Source organism: Leguminivora glycinivorella, chromosome 15 (genome assembly GCF_023078275.1).
Source record: "Leguminivora glycinivorella isolate SPB_JAAS2020 chromosome 15, LegGlyc_1.1, whole genome shotgun sequence".
NCBI lineage: Eukaryota > Metazoa > Arthropoda > Insecta > Lepidoptera > Tortricidae > Leguminivora > Leguminivora glycinivorella.
Genome location: NC_062985.1, coordinates 18,248,905 through 18,276,843, shown reverse-complemented (window position 1 = coordinate 18,276,843; position 27,939 = coordinate 18,248,905). Strand labels below are relative to the sequence as shown.

Genomic DNA, 27,939 nt, shown 5'->3' with positions numbered 1-27,939 from the left:
AACAATAGCTCAAACAAGGTTTTTTTGAAGTTTCTCGACTTGACATGTCATGTCTGACAAACTGTCAATTTCTGTGGTAACCTTTTCCGGTTATTCGTATTCGTAATCTTTCTAAGCCAGTGTATTTGACTCCACTTAGTTTATAAACTACTAATTTGGTGTGATTTAACAATGGGTATTAAAGAAGCAGTTATTTATCTAGACAATCAATTGAACACTTACTATGCCGGCCAAACAATAAATGGAAGGATCGAATATGTTTTCGATAGTCCAAAAAAAGTTCGTGGTAAGTGGTAGAGTTGTGGTGATAAATAAACTGATGATTCACTGTCTAATTCTAATTCATATGTAATTCGCTCGGTTATTGATTGCTTAAGTTGCACCGTGTTTGCATTCTAATTTTCTATTGCCGGATATGATTATATTAGTATTTGGTTTGCTCATTAACTAATATATATTTTAACTATTAGGCGTATCGTATGTTACGTTCTAAATTTCTGTGAATTGGAATGTTTGTAATGAAATATTGTCACACCTTTAATGTACGTGCACTCCTTTTGGTATTTTCTAGACTTACAGGAGTTTTATAGTTAAAATCTGAGTTTAATAGGTACTCATGGTATTCAAGACTGATTACATCTATACAACAAAGCCTTCTCTATCTTCCTCCATCCAACATTGTTTTTAATATTGAGAAAATTGAGCCTTTAGCAGTCTTCTGTTCAAGTAATTTTTGTGAATAGGTACTTATGCTAAAAACTGTCTAATGTACAGTGAACTAAATTATTGCTAAACAGACAATTTCATCAACCACGGTAAAAAAAAATACTGAAGCTTTTTCATTTATTTTTTTGCTACAAGTCATAAATTTGATCAATGTTACATATAGCTTGTATCCAGTGATCATTTGAGAATTATCATAATCGAGTTGTAGATACTCATCTACTTTATTTTAAAAACTAATTCATATTTGTGCTGAGACCAGTTGGTTCTAAGATCTCACTGCTTGGCTGCTCAAAATAGTACATTACAATACAAGTGCGTAAAAAAGGAAGTTCGAAACGCGTGGCGATAAATTAAAACACAACCGAAGGGAGTGTTTTAAATCGACACGAGTTTCGAATTTCCTTTTCGCACGTGCATCGTACGACGTTTTTCAGTACAGATGGTCCTCCGAAGTTTGGACCTGGCATATAATGAACCACTTCTCGCACTAGTGCATAAATAAAACACCATCTGTACTCCCTTTGGTCGTGTTTTAATTTATCGCCACTTGTTTCGTTTCGAACTTCCTTTTTTACGCACTTGTATCGTAATGTACCTACTATTGTATAGGTTACTGTGAGTTCTACAAGTGTTATTATTTTGTTTGAACATCTCTTGAAAATGTTATTGTAATGTTTTAGGTATCCATGTCAAATTCAAAGGCGAGGCCCACACAGAGTGGCGTGAAAGTAAAGAACAGCAAACGTCCGACGGCAAAACCGAGAACACTGACGAAGTGCACACAGGGAATGAGGAGTACTTCCAAATATCTTACTATCTACTTGGAAGCAATACTGGTATGCTCATTGCTCAATTTATGAAACATATAATTTGTATCACACATCTATGGAAAATATCTTGAAATCATAATTTTTATTTTTTATTATGGAAATGGCTTAAAAGTATGTACCACAAAATGCATAAAAATGCAAGTGCATATGCTTTCATGAGTATGAAAGCATAATTTTAATTACCAACTGTAAAAGTGACTATTGCATGTTCAAGGTTATAGTTTCAACTTTGAAATTATTTAATTTAATTGTAGCAGCTATTTTAAAGAAGAAGAAGTCACGTATTCAGTACAGCATACATACACAGGACAAAATGGTGAAATACAAATATTTTGACATAATTATTATGCTGTTTTTCATCTATCATTACTATCATGATGTAATTGATGTACAGTCAACCAATTGGAACCCTAGGCCACTCTACAACCATGTCAAAATGACTAGCAGTAAGAGATTTCTTACAATCTGATTTATAACATCACTGTGACATAGTTCTATAGTGGCCTAGGGTTCCTATTGGTTGACTGTATAAAACCCTAGGCTAGTCATAGAGACATTATAATTCAGATTGTAAGAAATTTCTTACTGCTAGTCATTTTGACATGGTTAGAGTGGTCTACGGTTCCAATTGGTTGACTGTACCACAAAAATTATTAGGGTATTTCTAAAAAAGGAAACCAAATTGGTTTGGTCATCGTAAAACCAAAACTTATTGATTCTAATAGTTATATATCTGATCTGGTTGATTTAATAATATATACCCCCTTATTCATAGATATTTACTAAAGTTAATAAGGCCCTAATAGAAGCGCTGGTGACCTAGCGGTAAGAGCGTTCGACTTTCGATCTGGAGGTCGCGGGTTTGAACCCCGGCTTGTACCAATGTGTTTTCGGAACTTATGTGTGAACTGTCATTTGATATTTCCCAGTCGCTTTCGGTGAAGGAAAACATCGTGAGAAAACCGGACTAATTTCAATAAGGCCTAGTTACCCTTCGGGTTGGGATTAGTTGTCAAAGCAGACCCCGGGCTCCTATGAGCCGTGGCAAATGCCGGGATAACGCAAGGGAGATAATGAATAAGGCCCTAATAGTCGTTTGTCCCTCTCTAACATATTGGTATGATGTTGATGGAAAGGGACAAAACATTAATATTGGCTTGTCAACTTAATAGTAAACATTTTAATTCTTTTTTTTTTTAATTCATGGGAATGATAATATTTATATAAACTTAGTATTTAAGATGTTTTTGCAATGCCCTGACAGGGTATCATGTACCTCCTACTTTACAAATAACAACCTATGTATTGTAATGTACCTGATAATGCAAATAAATGAAACTGAAACTGAGACACGTATGAATAAGGAGGAAGGTAATCTTATATTTTCTAAATCCCTCCAGGCAATGAGATAGAAGTCCCCGCAGGCAAGCATGTGTACAATTTCACGTGCGCCCTGCCCCCCGTGCTGCCATCATCTTTCGAAGGAGAATTCGGATATGTCCGATACACGGTCAAGGTGACTCTCGACCGCCCGTGGAAGTTTGACCAGGACACGAAGATGGCCTTCACTGTGATCAACGCTTTGGATCTTAATCTCAATCCGTCTTACAGGGTAAGACTTTGATTTTTTTTACAAGCTTTTATTAACTTGCCTTGTTATTAGTATGTTAGTTTGGTGGGTCAAAACGTAGAAGCTAAATTTGACCCACTTCCCGGTTTCCGATTGAGCTGACATTTTGCACACATATGTAAATCACGTGACAATGCAATATTATGGTATCATGGAGCTGATCTGATGATGGAGCAGAAAGGTGGTCATGAATATAGGCACTGTCATGAAACGTCGTATCCCCATCGAGTAAGGGGTTTTTAAAAACGTCTCGGAGAGCAGTAGATGGCTGTTGAAAGAAAGGTTCAGTTGCCGATAAAAGCTTGTGCCAAAAATGACATTTTTGCAAAGAAAATTATTTTGAACCCTATACAAGAGTCAACCAAACTGTTTCTGTTTAGTCCATTGATTGACTGGTAGAGAATGCCTCAGGGCTTTAAGGCCGCCAGTTGTACTCTTTTTTGTAATTTTTTGCGATAAAGTTTAAATAAATAGTCGCATTCACATCTTTTCCTGAAATGGAAAGCACCAGAGCTTAAATGATCAAGTGTACAATTAATATTTTGTGATTAAGTAAAAAACACTTCAATTTTTACGCTTAATAATCTATCTCGTATCACATATATCACAATGTTTAATGTTGAAACTATTAGAAATGTAAATTTTACTCAAATTTAATTAATTGCATGACTTTCATTAGATCAGGGGGGTTACCATGACGTGCTAAAGCCGTTCAGTTTAGGTTGAGAGAGAGGGACGGAGCTATGTAACTGATATAGCTGTGTCCCTTTCTCTCAACCTAAACTGAACGTCTTTAGTACGTCATGGTAACCCCCCAGGCAGCAATTACTTTATTACAAAAGCATAGTGTTATACATTAATTAAGCAAACTTTATTATGCAGTCAGTGATGAAAGTTGGTACCAGAAATCATTATTTTGTAAAGGTTTTAGCACAGAATAAATAATATAAGTACCTACGCAGTTGCTACATTTCTTTTTATTACGGTTCTGTTACATGGGCAGCGCAGTTGTATAGTTTGTTCAATACGCACCAACTAACTATGGAGCAAACGCGGCAATGGCATGTGAATTGCTGGTGATTGTGTTGCCTGTGTAACAGCACCGTAGCCCGGTCCACACAGCGAGGCACGCCACAAGGCAATGTTCTGAGAAACAATATGTAATTGTTACTTTTTAATACTTATAACTCTGGAAGTAGGCGAAATCCAGAAAAGTTTGACATTTTACTCTTCTAATATGTCGAGGAATACGCTGCTAAAATTATTCGGTTTCCTTATATTACACCGTGTATAAAATTATCTCTTATACAGGAGCCGATCCGCATGCAGATGGAAAAGACTTTCTGCTGCTTGTGCTGTACATCCCCGCCCCTCTCCGTGGACATACAAGCCCCCGTCTCCGGCTACTGTCCAGGGCAAGTGATCCCAATATCCGTGGACATTGAGAATAAGAGCAATGTTCAGTTGCATTTGGTTAAACTGTTTTTAAGAAAGGTGAGTCATATGATATCTAGTCTTTAAGGACACATTTTATAACAAATTTATATGTGTAAAGATTCTAAAGCATGAAAATACACTTTTATCCGTGGACATACAAGCCCCCGTCTCAGGCTACTGTCCGGGACAAGTGATCCCAATATCCGTGGACATTGAGAATAAGAGCAATGTTCAGTTGCATTTGGTTAAACTGTTTTTAAGAAAGGTGAGTCATATGATATCTAGTCTTTAAGGACACATTTTATAACAAATTTATATGTGTAAAGATTCTAAAGCATGAAAATACCATGTGGCACTGTGTGGAATGTCCATTTTGTAGTCTATAGTACGTCGGCCCCACTCTGTCACTCTGTTAACACTCTTTTCTGCTACTTGCTGTGTTTCCACTTTTATCCGTGGACATACAAGCCCCCGTCTCCGGCTACTGTCCGGGACAAGTGATCCCAATATCCGTGGACATTGAGAATAAGAGCAATGTTCAGTTGCATTTGGTTAAACTGTTTTTAAGAAAGGTGAGTCATATGATATCTGGTCTTTAAGAACACATTTTATAACAAATTTATATGTGTAAAGATTCTATAGCATGAAAATACCATGTGGCACTGTGTGGAATGTCCATTTTGTAGTCTACATCGATTTAAACTTCCCTAGATACACTATCGCCTACAAATTCGACACTCAAAAGTGTCCGATCGCTTAGTTGCAAATGTGTGCGTCTAGTTGACAAACGAAAACTTCGCAATGTAGTAAAAACTACTTTAATTTTTTTACAAAAACAACGTTATTTCTTAGTACTTAGAGTTCAATTTCAAATGCAAGCAATTGGCGGTTATGACATTAATGAATGTGATCATCGCGAAAGCCATAAAATTTTATGACCGCAGATCGCAGGTGTGCATATTTTTAAACAAATCTACGTCTTATTGCAACCAACATAAGTTTAATTTCGTTCGCGCTGCAACAATCTAAACGCCATTTTTAAATTGGGAACGAGGATGGACAGAGGCATCATGGGAGTCGCGCTATGAGATGAAAGGCGAGAATGAGGATATTTGCGGTATTTTTGCGAAAAACTGTTAAAAAAAAATATATATATATATATATATATATATATATATATATATATATATATATATATATATATATATATATATATATATATATATATATATATATATATATATATATATACATATATATATATATATACTGTGTGTGTGTGTGTGTATGTATGTTTATAAATAAATAAATAGATATTGGGGACACCTTACACAGATCAACTTAGCCCCAAACTAAGCAAAGCTTGTACTATGGGTACTAAACGACGATATACATACTTAAATAGATAAATACATACTTATATACATAGGATACATCCATGACTCAGGAACAAATATCTGTGCTCATCACACAAATAAATGCCCTTACCGGGATTCGAACCCAGGACCGCGGCTTAGCAGGCAGGGTCACTACCGACTGAGCCAGACCGGTCGTCTAATATATATAACATATGTGTGTGTGTGCGTGTAGTGAGTGTATGTGTAGCGATTATGTGAAGGTAAACAGTTGAGGGATTGTATGTGGTGTGTGTGAGGGATGGTGGACTTGGAGAATATGAATTAAGTAGCTATTAAAACAAAGAAGAATTGAATGATGACATTAATTTATTATTCTACGTAATTTCTTTCAAAGCTTTGTGTGGGTAAATCTTCTCTCCGCTCCTCAGCTATAATCTTGCGCCATTTTTCCCTTTCAACGTCTTGTTTTGGGAATCTGGAATAAAAACCTTTTTTATTACTTAAAAACGAATTTGCTATTCCCGGGTTGTTTCTTTTTATAATTAAAGTAATTTATAAGATATGTATTAATATTATTGAATTGAAATCATTTATTTCAGACTTATTGGTCCATAATAATAAATAAATACATACACTAATAATATGAAATAGGCTTCTTTTACAAAAAATATAAATAAGCGACTCCATCATTCCATTTTTAACTATGTTCCACTTCATCCATCTTTTGTCGCCGTCCGCTCATTACTAGTATAGCGCGAGAGAAAGAGACAAACTGCGTAAGACCAAATCAAGGAATTTACTTTAATTATTCTAGAAAATAAATGTTTTTAGTAAGTTAGGAAGCAATTTTGGCCACAAATGCATAACATTATAAAATTATTAACAATTACTTACCGGAAATACGATACGTCATCCTTTTTTAACGTATATGTATAAGGTGTTATTTTTGCACTTTTTTACGGAGCACTTAGGCATGTTGCCGACACGGCGGATGAAGCGCTACTGACCGCCCAATTGTGCTTAGAACATTTTCAAGCACAATTTGCTGCGGACACATTCTAAGCCATGATGGTGCATCTAGGTAGTTTAGATCGATGGTAGTCTATAGTACGTCGGCCCCACTCTGTCACTCTGTTAACACTCTTTTCTGCTACTTGCTGTGTTTCCACTTTTATCCGTGGACATACAAGCCCCCGTCTCCGGCTACTGTCCGGGACAAGTGATCCCAATATCCGTGGACATTGAGAATAAGAGCAATGTTCAGTTGCATTTGGTTAAACTGTCTTTAAGAAGGGTGAGTCATATTTAGTCTTTTAAGACACATTTTATAACCGATTTATGTATCTAAAGATTCCTTGCCACGGCCACGGCTCATGGGAGCCTGGGGTCCGCTTCGCTATTCTTATGATTTGACGTAAGCACTAGTTTGACAAAAGCGACTGCCATCTGACCTTCCAACACGAAGGGCAACTATGCCTTATTGGGATTAGTCGGTTTTCTCACGATGTTTCTCGTCATCGTCATCGAAAAGCGATGGCAAATATCAAATGTCATTGGGCACGTAAGTTCTAAAAAACTCATTTGTATGAGCTGGGGTTCGAACCCGCGACATCCAGAGTGTAAGTCACACGCTCTTAATGTCACCAGCGCTTAATAGGTAATATGTTAGGTTTTCTTAAAAACAATAAAACCGTTTTGAATTGTACAGTACAAAAGAAATCGTTTGAATACTTACGAAAGCGATGAACTAAAACTACTTTGACGATAAGCTTAGTATCTTGAATTCCTAGATAAGTTCAAGTATACTTCATAACGACTTTTCATAGTAAAAAGCAACCTTGTGTTACTTGTTAGTAAGTTCATATGTCGACCCGATATTCTTCCAAGTGATAGTAAAGGTACCTGTTCCTTTGTTGGATCTTAACGCCTTTTTCTGTACAGTACAGTTGACTTACCTTTGTTTTCATTGTACTGCAGCGAGCTAAAAACATATGCTTTGCTTGACTTATCACACAATGTAGGTATTAGGTATTACTAGTAGTAGTGGCGTTAACTAGTGGCCCTCGCGATAATGTTGGAAACGTAAAAGATAGGTCTAAAAAAACATGTATAGTGTCGTTTTATGCGCGTCGTGTACGGTCAACCAATTTGAATCCTAGGCCACTCTAGAACCCTGTCTTATTTAAACCATGTTCTATTTGCCATAAGAAGTCACATTGACGTTTACTGTGCAAAGGTTCTACAGTGGCCTAGGATTCAAATTGGTTGACTGTACCATCGGCAACGCTGTTAGCTGTACATTTGTAATCCTTATTACGAGGGTATAAAGTCTATCGATGGTTAGTTAAGGGTGTTGCTCTTAGTACGAGCGCAACACATGCAAGCGGATTTGGATAAACGTGGATAAAAATAATAATGCATATTGATATTTTTTATGTTTTTTGACTGATATGTGCGCCTAATATAAGCGCCACTTGCACCAACGAAAATGGAGGGTTAACCCATCATTTTACATGGAATTTGACAGTTGACAGCCCACTAACCCTGAGTTAAGTGGTGCAATTGGGCCTAATAAATAACAACATCTTACTTTGGACGATGTCGAGTAACATTTATAGTAATTTTATTCAACCACGTGCTTTCGAACGCAGTAGGTCCTTTCGCGTCGCCGCCGCTGTCGGAGATTAACTACTGAGTCGTACTTAATCCTTATGCTGTGACAATGGTTTTAGATATGCGAAAAATGTTTAAAAACGAACTCCACAAAACCATTGATGGTCGTCTGAGCTCCTAAGCAGAGTCCTTACGAGTTACTTATATATGAGCTTAGGTCAAAATCCTTTTTAGTTTTTTCGGAGTGGTCAAATGCATTACGCACAGCCTAGGAAGCCATTGGGCGGACATGTGGGACTCCCTCCTACTTACCACCCTCTCCAGGGAGAGGAGGAGAGGAGGTATACCCACTAAAAACCACTCCTACGTCGCCCTTCTACCTGTTATGAAGGAGCCATGGGATGCCGGAGATTCTACCATGACTTGGGTCAAAATCCTACCCTGACCTTTCTTTATTCTCGACAATAGATACATATACCTCTATATTATTTTCGTAGACGTATTCGACGATAACGTCTCCATAAATGATGACATTTTAAGAGCTCTATTCTATTCCAGTGTGTTAAATTTCAAAATAAGCACTACCTTAGTACTAGCTTGTCTTCAATTACATCTAAATACGAATATAATAGATTCGTTGTAAAATATTTTCACACAGGTTACCTCAGAGTTATGTAACGGCTTCACAAACACGACCAAAACACACGAAGCGGGTCTGTTATTACGTCATCGTGAATACATTGTGCTAATGACGATAGTTGAGTCACAGTCTTAATGTGGTAAATCAAGATAGAATAAAAATGTTTGGCTCGAAATATTACTTCTGTTCTGTTAAAGCTAACAGGTAGCATGTTTTATGGTTAATTTATTTTTTGTTTGACTGTTTATACTTATTATAATTACATTACTTAGGTATCTATTGAAGAAATAGTAGTATAGTTATTTATTACATACCTACCATAGCAATAAGCAAGCGCGGATCCAGCTACGTGCCCAGGGGGGGGGGGGAGGGTCACGTGGTCTATTTGTATGGCCAACTTAGGCTCCATGGGGGGTTCGCCCCCCCCCCCTGGATCCGCGCATATGAGACGTCACGCAAAGCTCTACGCAGAAGGCGTTGCTAGCACATACTGGAGGGTCTACCGCGAATCATTTACGACGTCTTGCCTCTTTGTCGCACTTGTAAATTCGCACACAAGTGTTTAAGTACTTAAGTTTTTCTCTATAGTTTAATATCTGAATATTTTTGCTAATCTGGCTCTGGTCTCGCGTAAACTACGGGACCTTTCCTGCAGGTAATGAAAGCTAGCGATTTCAGTTCTTTAATTATTCACTTTTCTTTCCAGGTTGTGACTTACCGAGCGACGTCCCCAAGCTCAGCCACAAAGAAATGCAAGGAAGTGGTACTAACGGTGCAAGAAGGGCCTGCGCCGGCCGGCTCCACCAAACACTGGGACATGCGGCTCGAGATACCGCCCATACCGCCTTCTAACCTCGTCAACTGTAGCATTATTGACCTGGACTACGATCTGAAGGTACTAGTTTTATGAAACATTTAGGCATATCGTAAAATGTGAAAATCATTGTATCTTTCCATATAAGTACCTAAGTTGACGAAGCCCCGCTAAGCGGGGGTCTTATCTCTAAATACTTTGCCCTTGGGACAACTCAAGAAACCTTTCAGTTTGTTCAACTGAAGCATTATAGTTTTAGACTATGTACGATCTAAAGGTAAATCCCGTTTTATATACTAAATACTTTAATAAACGCAAGGAAGTGGTACTAACAGTACAAGAAGGCCCCGCGCCAGGTGGCTCCACCAAACACTGGGACATGCGGCTCGAGATACCGCCGATACCGCCTTCTAACCTCGTCAACTGTAGCATTATTGACTTGGACTACGATCTGAAGGTACCAGTCTTATGAAACATTTAGGCATATCGTAAGATGTGAAAATCATTGTATCTTTCCATATAAGTACCTAAGTTGACGAAGACCTGCTAAGCGGGGGTTCTATCTCTAAACACTTTGCCCTTGGGACAATTTAAAGTTTGTTCAACTAAAGCATTATAGTCTTAGACTATGTACGATCTAAAGGTAAATCCCGTTTTATGTACTAAATACTTTAATAAACGCAAGGAAGTGGTACTAACAGTACAAGAAGGCCCCGCGCCAGGTGGCTCCATCAAACACTGGGACATGCGGCTCGAGATACCGCCGATACCGCCTTCTAACCTCGTCAACTGTAGCATTATTGACTTGGACTACGATCTGAAGGTCTTATGAAATATCTAGGCACATCGTGAAACGTGAAAATTATGGTTTCCTTCCTAAGTCGACGAAGCCCCGCATAGCGGGGCTCCTTTCTCTAAACACTTTACTCTTCGGACATTTGAAACAGCATCCCAGTTTGTTCAACTAAAGCATTATTGACTTACCCTCTTATTCATAAACGTACTCTAAAGTTATCAAGCCGATAAAGTTCGTTTGTCCTTTTCTATCACACCAATACGTTGGAAAGGGACAAACGAACTTTATCGGCTTGATAACTTTAGAGTACGTGTATGAATAAGGGGGTTAGACAGCACGTTGTTGTGTATGTCAATATGTCTAGTCACACTTGCTCTGAAAGGTTTGAACAATATTATTTTTGTGTTCAGGTGGAGTGCGTAGTATCGGGCATGCATATGAACCTGAAAGACCGCAAGTATGTGACCATCGGCACCGTGCCGCTCATGGGCGGGCCTCCGCCCTCCGCGCCGCCCGCGCCGCCCGCGCCCGCGTCGCCGAGCCAGCCCGCCGTGCTGCCGCTGGGCCCCGGGGAGATCGCTCAACCCAATGTAAGACATCTATATTCGGTGCCGACTGTCTTTTGTTCTTGTGCTTTTTTAGGTATCCACCGCCGATGCCGCCATTGTGATCGATTGCCGACTGTCTTTTGTTTTGAAACCCTTAGTAGATACTCGAGATGCCACCGTCGCGTCAAACATGCCGACTGTCTTTTGTTTTGGCACATTCACGTCTGACGTAGTCTAGTGACAGAAACGGTGCTGCTACTTGGGAACCTTCGCGCATATAGTAAAGAGTGACAAGGACAGCACAGAGTGTATAGTGTCGGGTATGCACATGAACCTGAAAGCTCCTGGCTCCTGGGCGGGCCAGCCTGCAGTGTTACCGCTGGGCCCCGGAGAAATCGCTCTCAACCTAATGTAAGGCACACTTCACTTCTTTAATATTGATGCCGGTGAGGCGGTGAAATGAAATGAAATGAAATATTTATTTTTTTCAAGTAGGCATATTACAATGCGCATATGAACGTCAAATAAAGCTACGCCGGCTCTAACCCTACGCCTCAGCCTCGAGAAGATTTCAGTCCCCCCTCAGTTGGGAGGGGGGTATCCACTATGGGACCGGCAAGAAACTCGGCGGGCAACTTCTTTTCAAAACATTACATCTTATAATTAACATGCATTAAATAACAACATACAATTTAACATGCAAAAGTATTCATCAAAGAATATGAACAGACTAGGTACTCTATGGAAATCAATTTCAATAAATTATATTATTGCTTAATAATACGTCGTTCTTCTTCAGAGAAAACATATCAAATTGTCATAGAAGAAAAAGATAATATGAATCTCAATATCATTAAATATGTAATTTACCTACACAACATAAAATATAAAATATTTGATGTGCTTTCTTATCTGAACTGTGTCCTCTATACATAATACAATTATTTTAATTGCTATTCGTTTTTTGTAGTTTCTGGTTCGGGCCATGCATGTTTGTCTGTCAAATAGTCCTCGACTCTGTAATAAGCCTTTAACATCAATGATTTTTTTAAGTAGTTCTTAAGAGCTGGGAGGGGTAATCTCAAAGCAGTGTCAGGTAACTTATTATAAAAATGAATGCATTGGTGACCACTAATGTACAGCTAGATAATGTAAAGCCCAATAATAGGCGTCCACTTTTTTGGATTCGTATTATTGGGCCGTACATTCTTGTCTTGTGAAAACAGTGGCTTCGTATTATTGCCCCGGACCGAGCTTGTATACACCGATAATGCCAACCCAATAATAATACACAGCCCAGGGTGGCTAGCCGAATGGCACAAACGCTCACGAAACGCTCACGAAACGAAGCGCTAGTAGATGTCTATCTCTATCGCGCTTGCGTATTGGCGCGACAGAGCCGGCGGCGTATCGCTTTCGTTTGGCGTCGGAGAAATGCCATTCGGCTACGGGGCCAGTAATACGAATCCATTCAATGAACGCTGATCACTGGTCTCGTATTATTGGCCCGTACTGATAATATTGGGATGTACATTATTTGGCTGTACATTAACAGGACTCTTGATGCCGACTGTCTTTTGTTTTGTTCCTTTAGACGCCTACTTCAGATACCTGCCGCCGTTGTGATCGGTGCCGATCGTCTTTTGTTTTAGTCCCCTTTAAATATCCCGAACATACCGTCTTTTGTTTTGGAACCCTTGACAAATATTATGACGGCACGGAAATCCATGAAAAGAGTGCATATAATAATCAGTAAAGAATATGGGAAAGGAATGAAAAGGCTACCGCAATATTGATTATTTATTTACTTGCAGGGTCCGCCCGGAGGAGATGTGCCCGGCGGCTGGGTGGTGCCGTCTGTGCCGCACCAGTCGCTTTATCCCACTCTATGTAAGTCCATGTCATTTTCGATGCTTTACAAAATACTTCCTACACAATACCAGACCGAGCATTCGGTCAGGGTAGAGCAATATATCATTTTGACCCCACTGTTTTCATTTTGCTTTTTGGTGCCTGAAGCGACCGCTCTTACTCGCTCTACCCTATATATAAAATAAATAATAAATAAATGTTATAGGACATTCCTACACAGATTGACTGAGTCTCACGGTAAGCTCAAGAAGGCTTGTGTTGTGGGTACTCAGACAACGATATATATAATATACAAATACTTATATACATAGAAAACACCCATGACTCAGGAAAAAATATCTGTTAGATATCTGATATATGTTAGATAATAGTCACAATGGAATAGAACTAAACTGGCGCGAGCGTAGGTCGTCTAGAATACTTTGCATGCTCAATATTATCCTGTTTGATCCAGCTGCACCAGATTACCTTCGATCTAAATTTCAATTTATAACTCCTCGTCCAGATTGCGATCTTCGTAAGTCTCGGAGCCTTAAGCTCGCTATCCCCCTCTATCGCACCGGGTTCATGTCCAACTCCTTCGCTATGCAGGCAATTCGTCTTTGGAACGATCTCCCTCTCTCAATACGACAAGCACAGAGCAAGTTTTCCTTTAAACGTCAATTACGTAAACACTTCTCGCAGGTACACCAATGTTGTTAGACAGTAATGGTTAAATGGGTACTATCAAAGACATATGTAACTCCGTATAGACGGATAAAGTCTAAGAAAAAAACGTACCTCAAAGCCCTAGAGAAAAAGGTATGGTGGCCTAGATGGCGTTACACCTTTGGGGAACGCTCGGCTAGATGGCGCTAATATTAAAATTTGTCATTTTAACACATATCAAGCTAACAATATGGGCCAAATTGTTAAAACTGAGGTTCAAAAGTTTTAATCTTGTGTCGAAAGATGGCAGTCTATGCACTGTGATTACACATTTTACTTTGACAGTAACTCTCTATAATACTCGATCCTCTTTGGTACTATTTATGTAGGTATATGTATGTTTATTATATTTTTAGTTAGTTTATGTATGTATATTATTGTATATGATTGTACTTATTTATGTATGTATGTTGATGATGCATATGGTATTTAGATAGTGACATATCTATTTAAATTTCTGTTTTATTTTCCGCACCAATTGTAAGTTTCTGTTTGGTCCAATTAAGTTAAGTTCGCCATTTGTACTTTATGTTGTGCAATAAAGGTTATATACATAAATAAATAATTGCCTGTCAATAGCGCTCTAACAACGTTTCTATTTGAATTTCTACTTTTTTTGCCAGGTCACAGAATACATATTAGTACAAGTACAGAAAGCCCACTCCAACAGCCCATCTAAAGAAATAACGACTCGCGCTACGATACTATTAAGTTGAAATTCCGACCGCGCAACGCTAAATGCCTACAATTATATTGACGTAGAAGCGCGCTCTCTTTCTATCGCGTAACTCGTACCTTTTCTGACGATATAGGGTAGTCTCCTTATAAAAAATAATATAATCTTAATATTTAAATAACACCAACCCAGTACTTATTACCTACCTACTTTTTTTGGTAACCCAACTAGTATCTATTATACTTACCTAGAAGTATTAAACCTATTTAATATAATCATATAATGATAAGTAATTGTAATTGGATGTAAACTAATAATAATAATATCAATAATATCAATTTAAAAACAGTTCTTACCATTCATCGTCCTTAGGGAGCTTAAATTCATGATATAAACGTTGTCCACAGCCATGCCCGTATACAAGGAGTCTACATACACCGCGCGCACGATCCAGGATCGCGGGGACAACAGTCACACTCGCATCGCGGGTCCGGCCAACTTTGCCCCGTTCTACCCTACTTACGCGGCCGTCCAACCTCCCCCGCTACCTCAGTAGCTTCCTAAAGCTGATTCTAACAAAATTATTCCGATGAAGGCACTGTGGCCCGTTTCTCGAAAGGTACAAGCCTTGTATTACAAGTGTGTTTCCACGACAACCCATACGATATGACAGTTCGCGCACTTGTTATACAAGGCTTGTACCTTTCGAGAAACGGGCCATGGTAATATAGATACAAACCGCCTTATTCATAAACGTACACTAAAGTTATCAAGCCGATAAAGTTCATTTGTCCCTTTCCGACGTATTGGTGTGATAGAAAGGGACACGAACTTTATCGGCTTGATAACTTTAGTGAGCGTTTATGAATAAGGGGGAAAGAGTATAACAGCATTTAAGCTACAGGATCGTGGACAACCACACTCGCCTCGCGGGTTCGGCCAACTTTTGCCCTTTACGCGGCCGTCCAACCTCCCCCGCTAACCTCAGTAATTTTGTACAAATACTTTTGAGAATAATTTTCCGATTTAATGTAATACTTGTTGAAAAAACACGGTTCACGATTGATCCGAGCAGTCAACAAATAGTACAAGAATATGCGTGGTCTAGATGTGGGCTAATATCGACCAAGCTGTGCTCGTATAAATAATGAATGAGAGAGAGAGAGAGAGAGAGAGAAAATAAATAGTTTCTGTTCTCTTTGTTGTGTGTCAAAAAAGTAGCAAAAATTGGGCAACAAGACACTAAAATTGCCAGAAGAAGCTAGTCAAGAGTATGTACGCTAGTCTCAAGTTTTCTTTTGGGGATTGGTAGAAGTAAAATGTCTTCAGATTGCTAAATAATCGGAATATTTGTTAGAATCTCTTTTTGAATCATTTATGGGTTGAAATGTATTAATTATATACAAAAGCTTTTCGAATATTTACAAACTTAGCGTAAGGTAATTTAAGTGAATGCTATTGTGGTGTACTAACAAAAATATATTTTGCAATTATAGTTGGGCCAAGATTGTTGGCAACGGTTTTGTAATCCCCGCCTCTGCAATAGTTTCGCAACCAAGAACCCGTCTGGTAGGCACTCGTGAACTTTGCTTAAATGGACTACCCGCGGGCCGGGTTGTCGCCATACAAGCGGGTTATAGATAACATCGGGATTCTTATGTAGTGCACCATTTTTCCTGGTAGTGAATGTGTTGCTAAAAAGCGCTGGTAGCCTAGCGGTGAGTACGTGCGACTTTCGTTCCGGAGGTCGCGGGTTCGAACCCCGGCTCGGCATTGGTGAATGAGTTTTTCGGAATTCATGTGCGAAATGTCATTTGATATTTGCCGGTCGCTTTTTGGTGAAGGAAAACATCGTGAGGAAACCGCACTAATTCCAATAAGGTCTAGTTTACCCTTCGGGTTGGAAGGTCAGATGGCAGTCGCTTTCGTAAAAACTAGTGCCTACGCCAAAATCTTGGGAAGCGGACCCCAGGCTCCCATGAGCCGTGGCAAAATGCCGGGATAACGCAAGGAGGACGATGAGTGAATGTGTTGTATAACTTTCCGTCTTAATTTTATCGAAGTTTGTTTAAAATAATATTTGCACTGGCTGTCAAAATCGTTGCCATGCACTGAATCTTTGGCCAAAGCCAAAATAATGTTGCCAGATAATCTCTTAATTCGGCTGTTGAACAAAAATAGAATCTTTTTAGAATCTCGGTGCAGTTGAATGTAAAATGTGGTTTTCCATAAAGGAGGGTCCATACTTTGGACATTTGAGATTCAAACTAAAATTTTGATAGCATTTGTACGTGATAAGGACCCTTTTTATAGGAAATTACAAATTTTGCCATTTCTAATTGCTTTTTGGCATATAGGCACTATTGAGAACTGACGCTTCCGTCCTAACGCACATTTATTATTATAAATATTAACCTTTAGTATTATTTTCAATTTGTATTTTCTAATATGGACATTATTTTTCCTTCTTTTCTAATATTATCTCAAAAGACAAATATACAGTGTTTATTCATTCTTTGGTGTTTCATTTTTAACCCCCGATGCAAAAACGACGGGGTGTTATAAGTTTGACGTGTCTGTCTGTCTGTGTGTGTGTCTGTCTGTGGCATCGTAGCTCCCGAACGGATGAACCGATTTCGATTTAGTTTTTTTTGTTTGAAAGCTGAGTTAGTCGGGAGTGTTCTTAGCCATGTTTCATAAAAATCGGTCCACTATGTCGCAGTCGGGGGTTTTTTCAAAATTTTAATTTTGTGGTTAGGTTAGTGATCTTTCTTAGGTAAATGAATATAAAAAAAAAAATCATTTATTCATGTACCAAAAATAGCAGAATATGAAAGAAGGTAAAGGAATTCTTCTTAGGTGTGTCATGCTGTACTGCGCAACACAATGCAATGAACAAGTTACTTTAGTTATATTTATATTAGTATAGTCTTACCCCCTTATTCATAAACGTTCACTAAAGTTATCAAGCCGATAAAGTTCGTTTGTCTCTTTCTATCACACCAATACGAAAGGGACTAAGGAACTTTTCGGCTTGATAACTTTACTGAACGTTTATGAATAAGGGGGTTAGTCAAATTCGTCAAAACTCTTTCAACAGGTGTTGTTATCATTTCTATCAATACATAGGAAAGTGAGTGGTATTGTAGTCTCAAAAGGCGACCGAATATCTATAAAATCTGTTAGGTTACTTTAGCCCATGGTGTATATTAATTTTCATTAAAGCTTTTCTGCTGGGGGCAATGCACATGTTTATTGGTCTCCAATATAATTATGCTATGGGATGCTAAAATTACCATTTGACAAGAATAAGGTCCTGGTGGAGGCCTTTCTTTTGGCTCACATGATGATGATGAATATACGGTTTTGATTATGGTAAGGGCCACTTGCACCCCCCGCTTAACTCAAGGTTAGTGGGCTGCCAACTGTCATATTCCATGGTGGGTTAGCCTCGGGTTTAACCCTCCATTTTCGGTGGTGCAAGTGACCCTAAATTAGTTTGGGTGTAAATTGGGGTGGTAAAAAATATAAAACAAAAATCCATGAAATAGGTAAATCTTTATTGATTTTCCTTCACAAATAACAAGTTGGCAGTATTTTCTGTTACATAACATAATTTAACCCTTTGAACGCTTTGCCTACACGCCAATGCCTACTAGTAAATAACGAAAATAAACCTTATCTGTCAGTTGGACAATTACTTTGACAGCGTCCGCAATAGCAAATTTAGGCGTCGCTGGCGTCGTGGGCACGACAGCATAGACGCCTTTAGGCGTTCTTGGCGGTCAAAGGGTTGAAACGCGCAACACAACATTGTAGTTACGTCAGATAACAATTTAGACATACTTTCGTATTTTATATAAAAATATTTACTGTAAAATAGTTTTTAGTACAATCCTTTCGCTTTTAACGTCTACGGCAAATTTTCGCGGCTTGAATTCGTGTGATGTTTATGATCTCTTTAACTTGAGAAGGAAAAACAATGAAGTCACTACGCTTATAGTCAGACTGACTTTATAACTCGGATCGTAGACTACGTACTGTGTCGGTAATGTGGCAGACGAATATCGATAAGAGACGTCGCTTATCGGTTGAAATTGAAGTTAAATGAGTCGCTCTATACGGAAAAACTACGGTCGGTTCGACCGAAAAGCTAAAGATGTAAACTGAAATAAATGTCATATACAAAAGAAAAATGACCAAGGCCTCCAAACGTCCTCCGTTATAGCCACGGATGCCTGGACCACTCGGCCATTCGGTCACGGGGGCGAGGGTCGAAATTTTCAAGTCATATGACATAATCACTGAAGACTCGGGACGCCTCTAAGAGCTAAAGATGTCTATGAACAACGGTTCGATTAGAATACAAAAAACGTAACAAGAATTTAGTTTAACGGCTGAATTTAGAGATCTGCTCAGTTCGAGTCGCAGTTTGTAATATTCTGGCGGTCCGGACGGCGCGGGTGCGGGTGCGGGCGCGGGCACGGCGCCCGGCGTCCTCGTCCCGGCGGCCTCGAGCGGGCGCGCGGCGTGTCGTCGGCATCATCCGTGCGGCCGCGCCGCTCAGTACTGGCGCCGGAACCCGCCCTGGTACGTGGAGTCCTGCGACAGCAGCCCGTCCGGCTGCGACGGGCAGTCGGGCGCCAGCGACTCCTGGCTGAACTCCGGCTGCGACGCGCCCTGCGACAGCGACAGCGCCGCCTGCTGCGACAGCGGCTCCTGCGACAGCCGCGGCGGCCGGCGTCGCGCGCCCAGTCCGCGCGCCATGTGGCCGGGGAGCGGGCGCTGCGTGTGCGGGCCGCGCATGTTGAAGGCGGCCGGCGGCACGGGCGCGTTCAGCAACGCGGCGCGCTCGGGGCCGACATACGCCAGCGGGTCCCGCAGCGGTCGAGCCCTATCGTAAATAGACCCCGGCACCATCGCTTCGCGCGCGTCGAACATCGACGTCGACATGAAGTGCGAACCGGGATTCTGCGCGTTCACCAGCTTCTTCGGCTTCGCGAACTGAATCGCCGACTCCTTCAGATTCGACAGCGGCCCCTCGGTCAGCACTCGACGCTCCTTGTAGAAAGCCAGTAAATGATTCCATAGGGGCTGCTTGCTGAGAACCTTAGGGTTCCCGACGACGATTAATCCGTACTTCGCGCGCGTTAGAGCCACGTTTAGACGCCTCGGGTCGCTCAAGAAACCTATACCTTGATGTTCATTGGAGCGGACGCACGACATGATTATAATATCCTTTTCCCGACCTTGGAAAGCGTCGACGCTGGCGACTTCAATTTCTTGATACAATTTAGCGTGTAAACTTCCCTGGTACTGCATATGCTGAACTAAGTACGATCTCTGTCCTTCATAGGGAGTGATAATACCGATCTGTTCAGGCCTCACGCCGGCTTTTAAAAAGCGAGTGGTCAGCTTTTCAACATTAGCAGCCTCAGTACGATTTAGATAAGAGGTACCCGATCCGGCGATTTCTTCTTGACCCTGCGTGACGTAGAAGAACATGGGACGATCGGGTCTCGGCCAAGGGAAGTCTATCTTATGTAACCTCCGCTCCTCCGCGCTGACTCCGTTTTGGAGTGATCCTTCGTAGAAGAAATCGGAAGGGAATCGTGATAGTTCGGGATGCATGCGGTACTGTACTTCGAGGCGGAAGGGTCGGATGCCGAGGACGACGAGGCGCTCGAAGAGGGACTGGGAGAGACCTGCTTTGGCTGCCTTCTTGCACATGACGACGGGCCCGAGCTGGCAGTGGTCGCCGACCAGGATGAGTTGCCTGGCGCCGAGGACGACAGGCACCATGCACTCGGGCTCGGTGGATTGCATGCCCTCGTCGATCAGGATGGACTGGAAGCGCATGCGCGCCACGCGGGGGTCACCTGTTGTACAACAAATAGTTTTGGTTATTTGGTTATCTCCGACACAAAAATGGCGGGGTGCTGTAAGTTTGACGTGTCTGTCTGTTTGTTTGTGTGGGTGTCTGTCTGTGGCATCGTAGCTCCCGAACGGGTGAACTGATTTAGATTTAATTTTTTTTGGTTTGAAAGCTGAATTAGTCGAGTGTTCTTAGCCATGTTTCATGAAAAACGGTGTCGGTGTTTCAAAATTTTAATTTTGTGGTTAGGTTAGTATAGGTTATGGTAACGAATTTTTTTGATGAACAATGTGGATCAGTATAATTTTTTCAAATAATAAACTTATTTTAGGCTAGAATTTCTAATACTTTGCTAAAGAGACAAATTGGTCTAGTTTGTTATGTCTCCAACAAAGATATTAGAAACGCGTGAACGGTTGCCTCGGAAAATTAACATGCTGCATACAGGATGTTGGATTTTTTTCTCTCCGTCTGCATTCACGTCAGTCACTCTTATTATAAAGCTACAGTGTTATAATTAGCGCTGCAACTTTTTCGCAAATACTACACCATGTTGGAATATTACCCCTCCTCTTGCAGCCACGTCAAAGGCTTCACGCTTGCTAGAGATTGTGTGTGATAGATAGAGAGAGAGATAGCTAGCGTACCTGCTCCGACGCAGGTGATGTAGACGACGTCAGCAGCAGCAGGCGCCGCAACGCAACGCTCGTCGGCCGCGGACAGCTCGCCCGCTTTCTCTTTCAAGCGAGCTCTTTCGCGTGCATACAGGATGTTGGAACATTTTCCCTTCGTCTGTGTTTACATCAGTTACGCTTTTTGGCCTCGCTTACAGAGCTACAGCGTTATAATTAGCGTCGCAACTTTGTCGCAAATGCTACACTATGCTGGAATTTTAGTAATTTTACCCCGCCTCTTGCAGCCATTGAAAGGCTTCACGCTTGCTAGAGATTGTGTGTGATAGATATAGATAGAGAGAGAGAGATAGCTAGCGTACCTGCTCCGACGCAGGTGGTGCAGACGACGTCGGCGGCGTCGAGCAGACGGCGCTCGGCGGCGCGGCTACTCGATCCTCTTTGGTGATAGATAGAGAGAGACATAGCTAGCGTACCTGCTCCGACGCAGGTGGTGCAGACGACGTCGGCGGCGTCGAGCAGACGGCGCTCGGCGGCGCGGCTACTCGATCCTCTTTGGTGATAGATAGAGAGAGACATAGCTAGCGTACCTGCTCCGACGCAGGTGGTGCAGACGACGTCGGCGGCGTCGAGCAGCCGGCGCTCGGCGGCGCGGCTACTCGATCCTCTTTGGTGATAGATAGAGAGAGACATAGCTAGCGTACCTGCTCCGACGCAGGTGGTGCAGACGACGTCGGCGGCGTCGAGCAGCCGGCGCTCGGCGGCGCGGCTACTCGATCCTCTTTGGTGATAGATAGAGAGAGACATAGCTAGCGTACCTGCTCCGACGCAGGTGGTGCAGACGACGTCGGCGGCGTCGAGCAGCCGGCGCTCGGCGGCGCGGCTACTCGATCCTCTTTGGTGATAGATAGAGAGAGACATAGCTAGCGTACCTGCTCCGACGCAGGTGGTGCAGACGACGTCGGCGGCGTCGAGCAGCCGGCGCTCGGCGGCGCGGCTACTCGATCCTCTTTGGTGATAGATAGAGAGAGACATAGCTAGCGTACCTGCTCCGACGCAGGTGGTGCAGACGACGTCGGCGGCGTCGAGCAGACGGCGCTCGGCGGCGCGGCTACTCGATCCTCTTTGGTGATAGATAGAGAGAGACATAGCTAGCGTACCTGCTCCGACGCAGGTGGTGCAGACGACGTCGGCGGCGTCGAGCAGCCGGCGCTCGGCGGCGCGGCTACTCGATCCTCTTTGGTGATAGATAGAGAGAGACATAGCTAGCGTACCTGCTCCGACGCAGGTGGTGCAGACGACGTCGGCGGCGTCGAGCAGCCGGCGCTCGGCGGCGCGGCTACTCGATCCTCTTTGGTGATAGATAGAGAGAGACATAGCTAGCGTACCTGCTCCGACGCAGGTGGTGCAGACGACGTCGGCGGCGTCGAGCAGCCGGCGCTCGGCGGCGCGGCTACTCGATCCTCTTTGGTGATAGATAGAGAGAGACATAGCTAGCGTACCTGCTCCGACGCAGGTGGTGCAGACGACGTCGGCGGCGTCGAGCAGCCGGCGCTCGGCGGCGCGGCTACTCGATCCTCTTTGGTGATAGATAGAGAGAGACATAGCTAGCGTACCTGCTCCGACGCAGGTGGTGCAGACGACGTCGGCGGCGTCGAGCAGCCGGCGCTCGGCGGCGCGGCTACTCGATCCTCTTTGGTGATAGATAGAGAGAGACATAGCTAGCGTACCTGCTCCGACGCAGGTGGTGCAGACGACGTCGGCGGCGTCGAGCAGACGGCGCTCGGCGGCGCGGCTACTCGATCCTCTTTGGTGATAGATAGAGAGAGACATAGCTAGCGTACCTGCTCCGACGCAGGTGGTGCAGACGACGTCGGCGGCGTCGAGCAGCCGGCGCTCGGCGGCGCGGCTACTCGATCCTCTTTGGTGATAGATAGAGAGAGACATAGCTAGCGTACCTGCTCCGACGCAGGTGGTGCAGACGACGTCGGCGGCGTCGAGCAGTCGGCGCTCGGCGGCGCGGCTACTCGATCCTCTTTGGTGATAGATAGAGAGAGACATAGCTAGCGTACCTGCTCCGACGCAGGTGGTGCAGACGACGTCGGCGGCGTCGAGCAGCCGGCGCTCGGCGGCGCGGCGCAGCGCGCGGTAGCGGCGCTCGTCGGCGGCGGACAGCTCGCCCGCCTCCTCCTTCAGATATATAGATAGAGACAGAGAGAGACATAGCTAGCGTACCTGCTCCGACGCAGGTGGTGCAGACGACGTCGGCGGCGTCGAGCAGCCGGCGCTCGGCGGCGCGGCGCAGCGCGCGGTAGCGGCGCTCGTCGGCGGCGGACAGCTCGCCCGCCTCCTCCTTCAGATATATAGATAGAGACAGAGAGAGACATAGCTAGCGTACCTGCTCCGACGCAGGTGGTGCAGACGACGTCGGCGGCGTCGAGCAGCCGGCGCTCGGCGGCGCGGCGCAGCGCGCGGTAGCGGCGCTCGTCGGCGGCGGACAGCTCGCCCGCCTCCTCCTTCAGATATATAGATAGAGACAGAGAGAGACATAGCTAGCGTACCTGCTCCGACGCAGGTGGTGCAGACGACGTCGGCGGCGTCGAGCAGCCGGCGCTCGGCGGCGCGGCGCAGCGCGCGGTAGCGGCGCTCGTCGGCGGCGGACAGCTCGCCCGCCTCCTCCTTCAGATATATAGATAGAGACAGAGAGAGACATAGCTAGCGTACCTGCTCCGACGCAGGTGGTGCAGACGACGTCGGCGGCGTCGAGCAGCCGGCGCTCGGCGGCGCGGCGCAGCGCGCGGTAGCGGCGCTCGTCGGCGGCGGACAGCTCGCCCGCCTCCTCCTTCAGATATATAGATAGAGACAGAGAGAGACATAGCTAGCGTACCTGCTCCGACGCAGGTGGTGCAGACGACGTCGGCGGCGTCGAGCAGCCGGCGCTCGGCGGCGCGGCGCAGCGCGCGGTAGCGGCGCTCGTCGGCGGCGGACAGCTCGCCCGCCTCCTCCTTCAGATATATAGATAGAGACAGAGAGAGACATAGCTAGCGTACCTGCTCCGACGCAGGTGGTGCAGACGACGTCGGCGGCGTCGAGCAGCCGGCGCTCGGCGGCGCGGCGCAGCGCGCGGTAGCGGCGCTCGTCGGCGGCGGACAGCTCGCCCGCCTCCTCCTTCAGATATATAGATAGAGACAGAGAGAGACATAGCTAGCGTACCTGCTCCGACGCAGGTGGTGCAGACGACGTCGGCGGCGTCGAGCAGCCGGCGCTCGGCGGCGCGGCGCAGCGCGCGGTAGCGGCGCTCGTCGGCGGCGGACAGCTCGCCCGCCTCCTCCTTCAGATATATAGATAGAGACAGAGAGAGACATAGCTAGCGTACCTGCTCCGACGCAGGTGGTGCAGACGACGTCGGCGGCGTCGAGCAGCCGGCGCTCGGCGGCGCGGCGCAGCGCGCGGTAGCGGCGCTCGTCGGCGGCGGACAGCTCGCCCGCCTCCTCCTTCAGCCGCGTCAGCTTGCGGAGCTCGCTGTCCGCCGAGCCGAGGGCGCGCGCCTGTCGAATATATACATAATTTATTTCTGACGTAAAACATGCACATTTTAACCCTTAAATGCATGGTAATGTACATATGCATCATATATTTGATGGCCCGTGGCTCGATATGTAGCTATCCAAAATCATATTTATTGCTTAATTATTATTCATTATTATTCCCAGTATTTATTTTCTATCTTAGGCTAGGCTGTTTATAATATGGATATAAAAGTAAAATACAAAAACACATACAAAACAATATAAAAAAACATATAAACACATTATAAAAAACCTAACCTAGGGTGCCGCCAGCAGCAGGGCAGGGCCCAAGCTGCCGGTGGTTAGGGCTGCAGAGAGAGGAACCGTCGGACTATCCGCGCCGTGTCCAAGATCACCGCCTTCTGCATCTGGCCCTTGATCCAGCCACCTAGCGAGAGTCTCTTAAGATGTTGGTCGAGACTCTTCGCTATGAGACCGTTCGCTGAAACGACTATCGGAACAATGATCGTTGAATCAACATCCCACATGGCGGTTATCTCGTGAGCCAGGTCTAGGTACTTACTGGACTTGTCCTTCTCGGCTTTCACGAGATTCTCATCATGGGGGATGGTGATGTCAACGAGCACTGCCCGGCGTTGCAGTCGATCTATTATCACAATGTCAGGCTTATTGGCTACAATAGTCCTGTCAGTGATAATAGATCGATCCCAATAGAGCGTGGCACGACCATTTTCAAGAACTGGCGCAGGTAAGTACTTGTAGTACGGTACTTCGCGGTCCACAAGGCCGTATTGAAGAGCAAGTTGCTGGTGAATAATCCTGGTTACGAGATTATGTCTGTGCAAGTACTCGCCGTTAGCAAGATGAGAACAACCGGAAATGATATGCCTGAGTGACTCTCCGGGACGGCGGCATGCCCGACAAATGTCGACCGTACCGTCCTTCAGGATATATTTCCGGTAGTTGTTCGTCATCATAACTTCGTCCGCAATTGCACAGGCAAAACCCTCGGTTTCTCCGAAGAGGTCCCCGAATCGTAACCAGTTCACCGATGCGAGTAGGTCTACATCGGGTCCCGTGAGGGCCTTGTAGAACCGCCCGTGTAGCTGCTTGCTCTCCCATACCGCCCTGCGGTCCGCAGCACTTAGTACCACAGGTTTGCGCCAGTTCTCTTTCGCCAAGGAGAGCGGCGTGAGGTTTCCGTCAACTGCCACCATATCACGATGCATCCCACACTCGTTGTTAAGGAAGTAATTCCTGAGATTGTACACCTCACGGTTGTGGAGATCTTTGGCGTTTAGGAAGCCTCGACCTCCGCACTTCCGTGGGTTATTATTCATTATTTATTATTATTTAATATACAATTAAATTAATTAAATGATATAATGATTGACTACTTATTATTTAAGGGATAAGATGAAATGGCGGAAAAATATGAAAAAACAGGACGAGTAATGTGATTTAGTTTTTTTCAGAGTTAGTAACAAACATTCTATCATAAAGGTTTCACAAATACTATACTTTTTAATAGTAGTAATTCTTTTTAAGGTGGCTCGCCTAGGTTACCCGAAGCTCAGGCTGCGTTAGATGGCGTTAATCTGCAAATTACCGGTCTTATTTTTTTTGTGGAGTCGTACAAGCATTTATATACTTTCAATTATGCTTCGCGAACATTTAATATTAAAATTGACGTATTACAACATACATTCAACTTTTCATTGTAACGTAAATCCCCTTAATGTAAACTAATTTACTATTTTACACTATTTTTAAGTACCACTCACACATACAAACAGTGTTTTTGTATTCCTTCTAGTCGATAATTTCACGCGGCGACAGCTTGTTTAAATAGCCTTGCGGTAAATACGTGTAATCGCATGATTTGCATGGAAGTACTGGGTTCGAATCCAGGACTTTTTCTTTTTTTTTAAATACTACGTCGGTGGCAAACAAGCATACGGTCCGCCTGATGGAAAGCGGTCACCGTAACCTATGGACGCCTGCAACTCAAAGAGTGTCGCATGCGCGTTGCTGCCCCATTAGAAACTTGTACACTCCCCTTTGCTGTGTGTGCACAGCAAAAAGGAGTGTACAAGTTCAAAGGAGGGTTTGGGTTGCCGACGACTCAAAGGACAATAGACGGAACAAATTAGTTCCGTAAGTCCTCCCGTCGTCAGCACCCCGCACCCTCGTTGAGCTCTGGCAGCCTTACTCACCGGCAGGGAACACAACACTATGAGACACTATTTTTTGTTTTATTATTATACATAAATGTATATGTACTCGTACAGTAGTTACTGAGCGTTTTCCACAAAAAAGATTAAAAACCTATTCTCTTACATGGTAATAATTTTTGGGTTCGTCGAACTCAGAATTTCTAACATAATTATCCTAATCTGACATTTTTTAAAAATCCAAAAAGTATTGATAAATTTTAGTTTCTAAACTACGATTCGAATGATTTTTTTTTTTTCTAATTGTTTATTTTCAATGGAGCAAGAGTATTCAAATCGCTTTTGAAATCTTAAATTAGTAAATGACAATGCAATAGTTAACTGAGTAACGTAATGCTTTAAAAACTCAAGTGGACTTTTTTTATCTAAGGAGCAATTTCGAGAAAATATTCCTCTTTATTCATTTTAATTCTTAGGCTAGGTTTTATAATATGATTATAAAAGTAAAATACAAAACCACATACAAAACAATACAAAATATATAAACACATTATAAAAAACCTAACCTAGGGTGCCGCCAGCAGCGGGGCAGGGCCCAAGCTGCCGGTGGTTAGGGCTGCAGAGAGAGGAACCGTCGGACTATCCGCGCCGTGTCCAAGATCACCGCCTTCTGCATCTGGCCCTTGATCCAGCCACCTAGCGAGAGTCTCTTAAGATGTTGGTCGAGACTCTTCGCTATGAGACCGTTCGCTGAAACGACTATCGGGACAATGATCGTTGATTCAACATCCCACATGGCGGTTATCTCGTGAGCCAAGTCTAGGTACTTACTTACGAGAAAATATTATTATTAGATTTAGAGGGTATTAAAAGTTGTGTTTTATATCTCAACTTAATAAATAGAAAATCAAAATGACAATAAAAAAAATAATATGTTCTCTAAGATAAAATTGATACCTTCGGCTCTCCATTCTTGCTAGGTCAATAAAAAATACGAAATTTATATTCAAAAAAATACAAAAAGTTTATTGAATCCTAGGAATCGAACGCACCTTCACGGCGTGACAGACGACTGTTTCA

At 43.4% G+C, this 27,939-nt stretch overlaps 2 protein-coding genes across 3 annotated transcripts in view; one reads left to right on the top strand and one right to left on the bottom strand.

The window, feature by feature from the left end:
• Nucleotides 1-96: 96 nt before the first annotated feature.
• Nucleotides 97-16,451, top strand: LOC125234051 (arrestin domain-containing protein 17). The gene is made up of 8 exons (XM_048140229.1): nt 97-286; nt 1,407-1,562; nt 2,957-3,168; nt 4,498-4,680; nt 9,941-10,129; nt 11,255-11,434; nt 13,207-13,282; nt 15,056-16,451. The coding sequence occupies exons 1-8, from the start codon at nt 172-174 to the stop codon at nt 15,202-15,204; spliced, it is 1,260 nt and encodes a 419-aa protein (XP_047996186.1). The 5' UTR covers nt 97-171; the 3' UTR covers nt 15,205-16,451.
• Nucleotides 16,452-18,187: 1,736 nt separating this feature from the next.
• The window catches only part of LOC125233832 (regulator of nonsense transcripts 1-like), a 41,577-nt gene continuing 31,825 nt past the window's right edge, over nt 18,188-27,939 (bottom strand). The window contains exons 11-12 of one of the 2 annotated variants that reach the window (XM_048139965.1): nt 24,532-24,703; nt 18,188-20,527 (exon numbers count right to left, since the gene is read on the bottom strand). In XM_048139965.1, the coding sequence (XP_047995922.1) occupies nt 19,212-20,527; nt 24,532-24,703 (1,488 nt within the window). In that variant the 3' untranslated portion in view covers nt 18,188-19,211. Of the gene's footprint in view, nt 20,528-21,745; nt 23,222-24,531; nt 24,704-27,939 lie in introns of those variants that run through there. The other variant, XM_048139966.1, reaches the window with a different exon arrangement.

Bases quoted from the DNA above. Each gene is read 5' to 3' on its own strand.
- LOC125234051 (XM_048140229.1), top strand. From the start codon at position 172: ATGGGTATTAAAGAAGCAGTTATTTATCTAGACAATCAATTGAACACT. The intron at 3,169-4,497 runs GTAAGACTTTGA...TCTCTTATACAG, and splicing joins ATCTCAATCCGTCTTACAGG to GAGCCGATCCGCATGCAGAT. The intron at 11,435-13,206 runs GTAAGACATCTA...ATTTACTTGCAG, and splicing joins GGGAGATCGCTCAACCCAAT to GGTCCGCCCGGAGGAGATGT.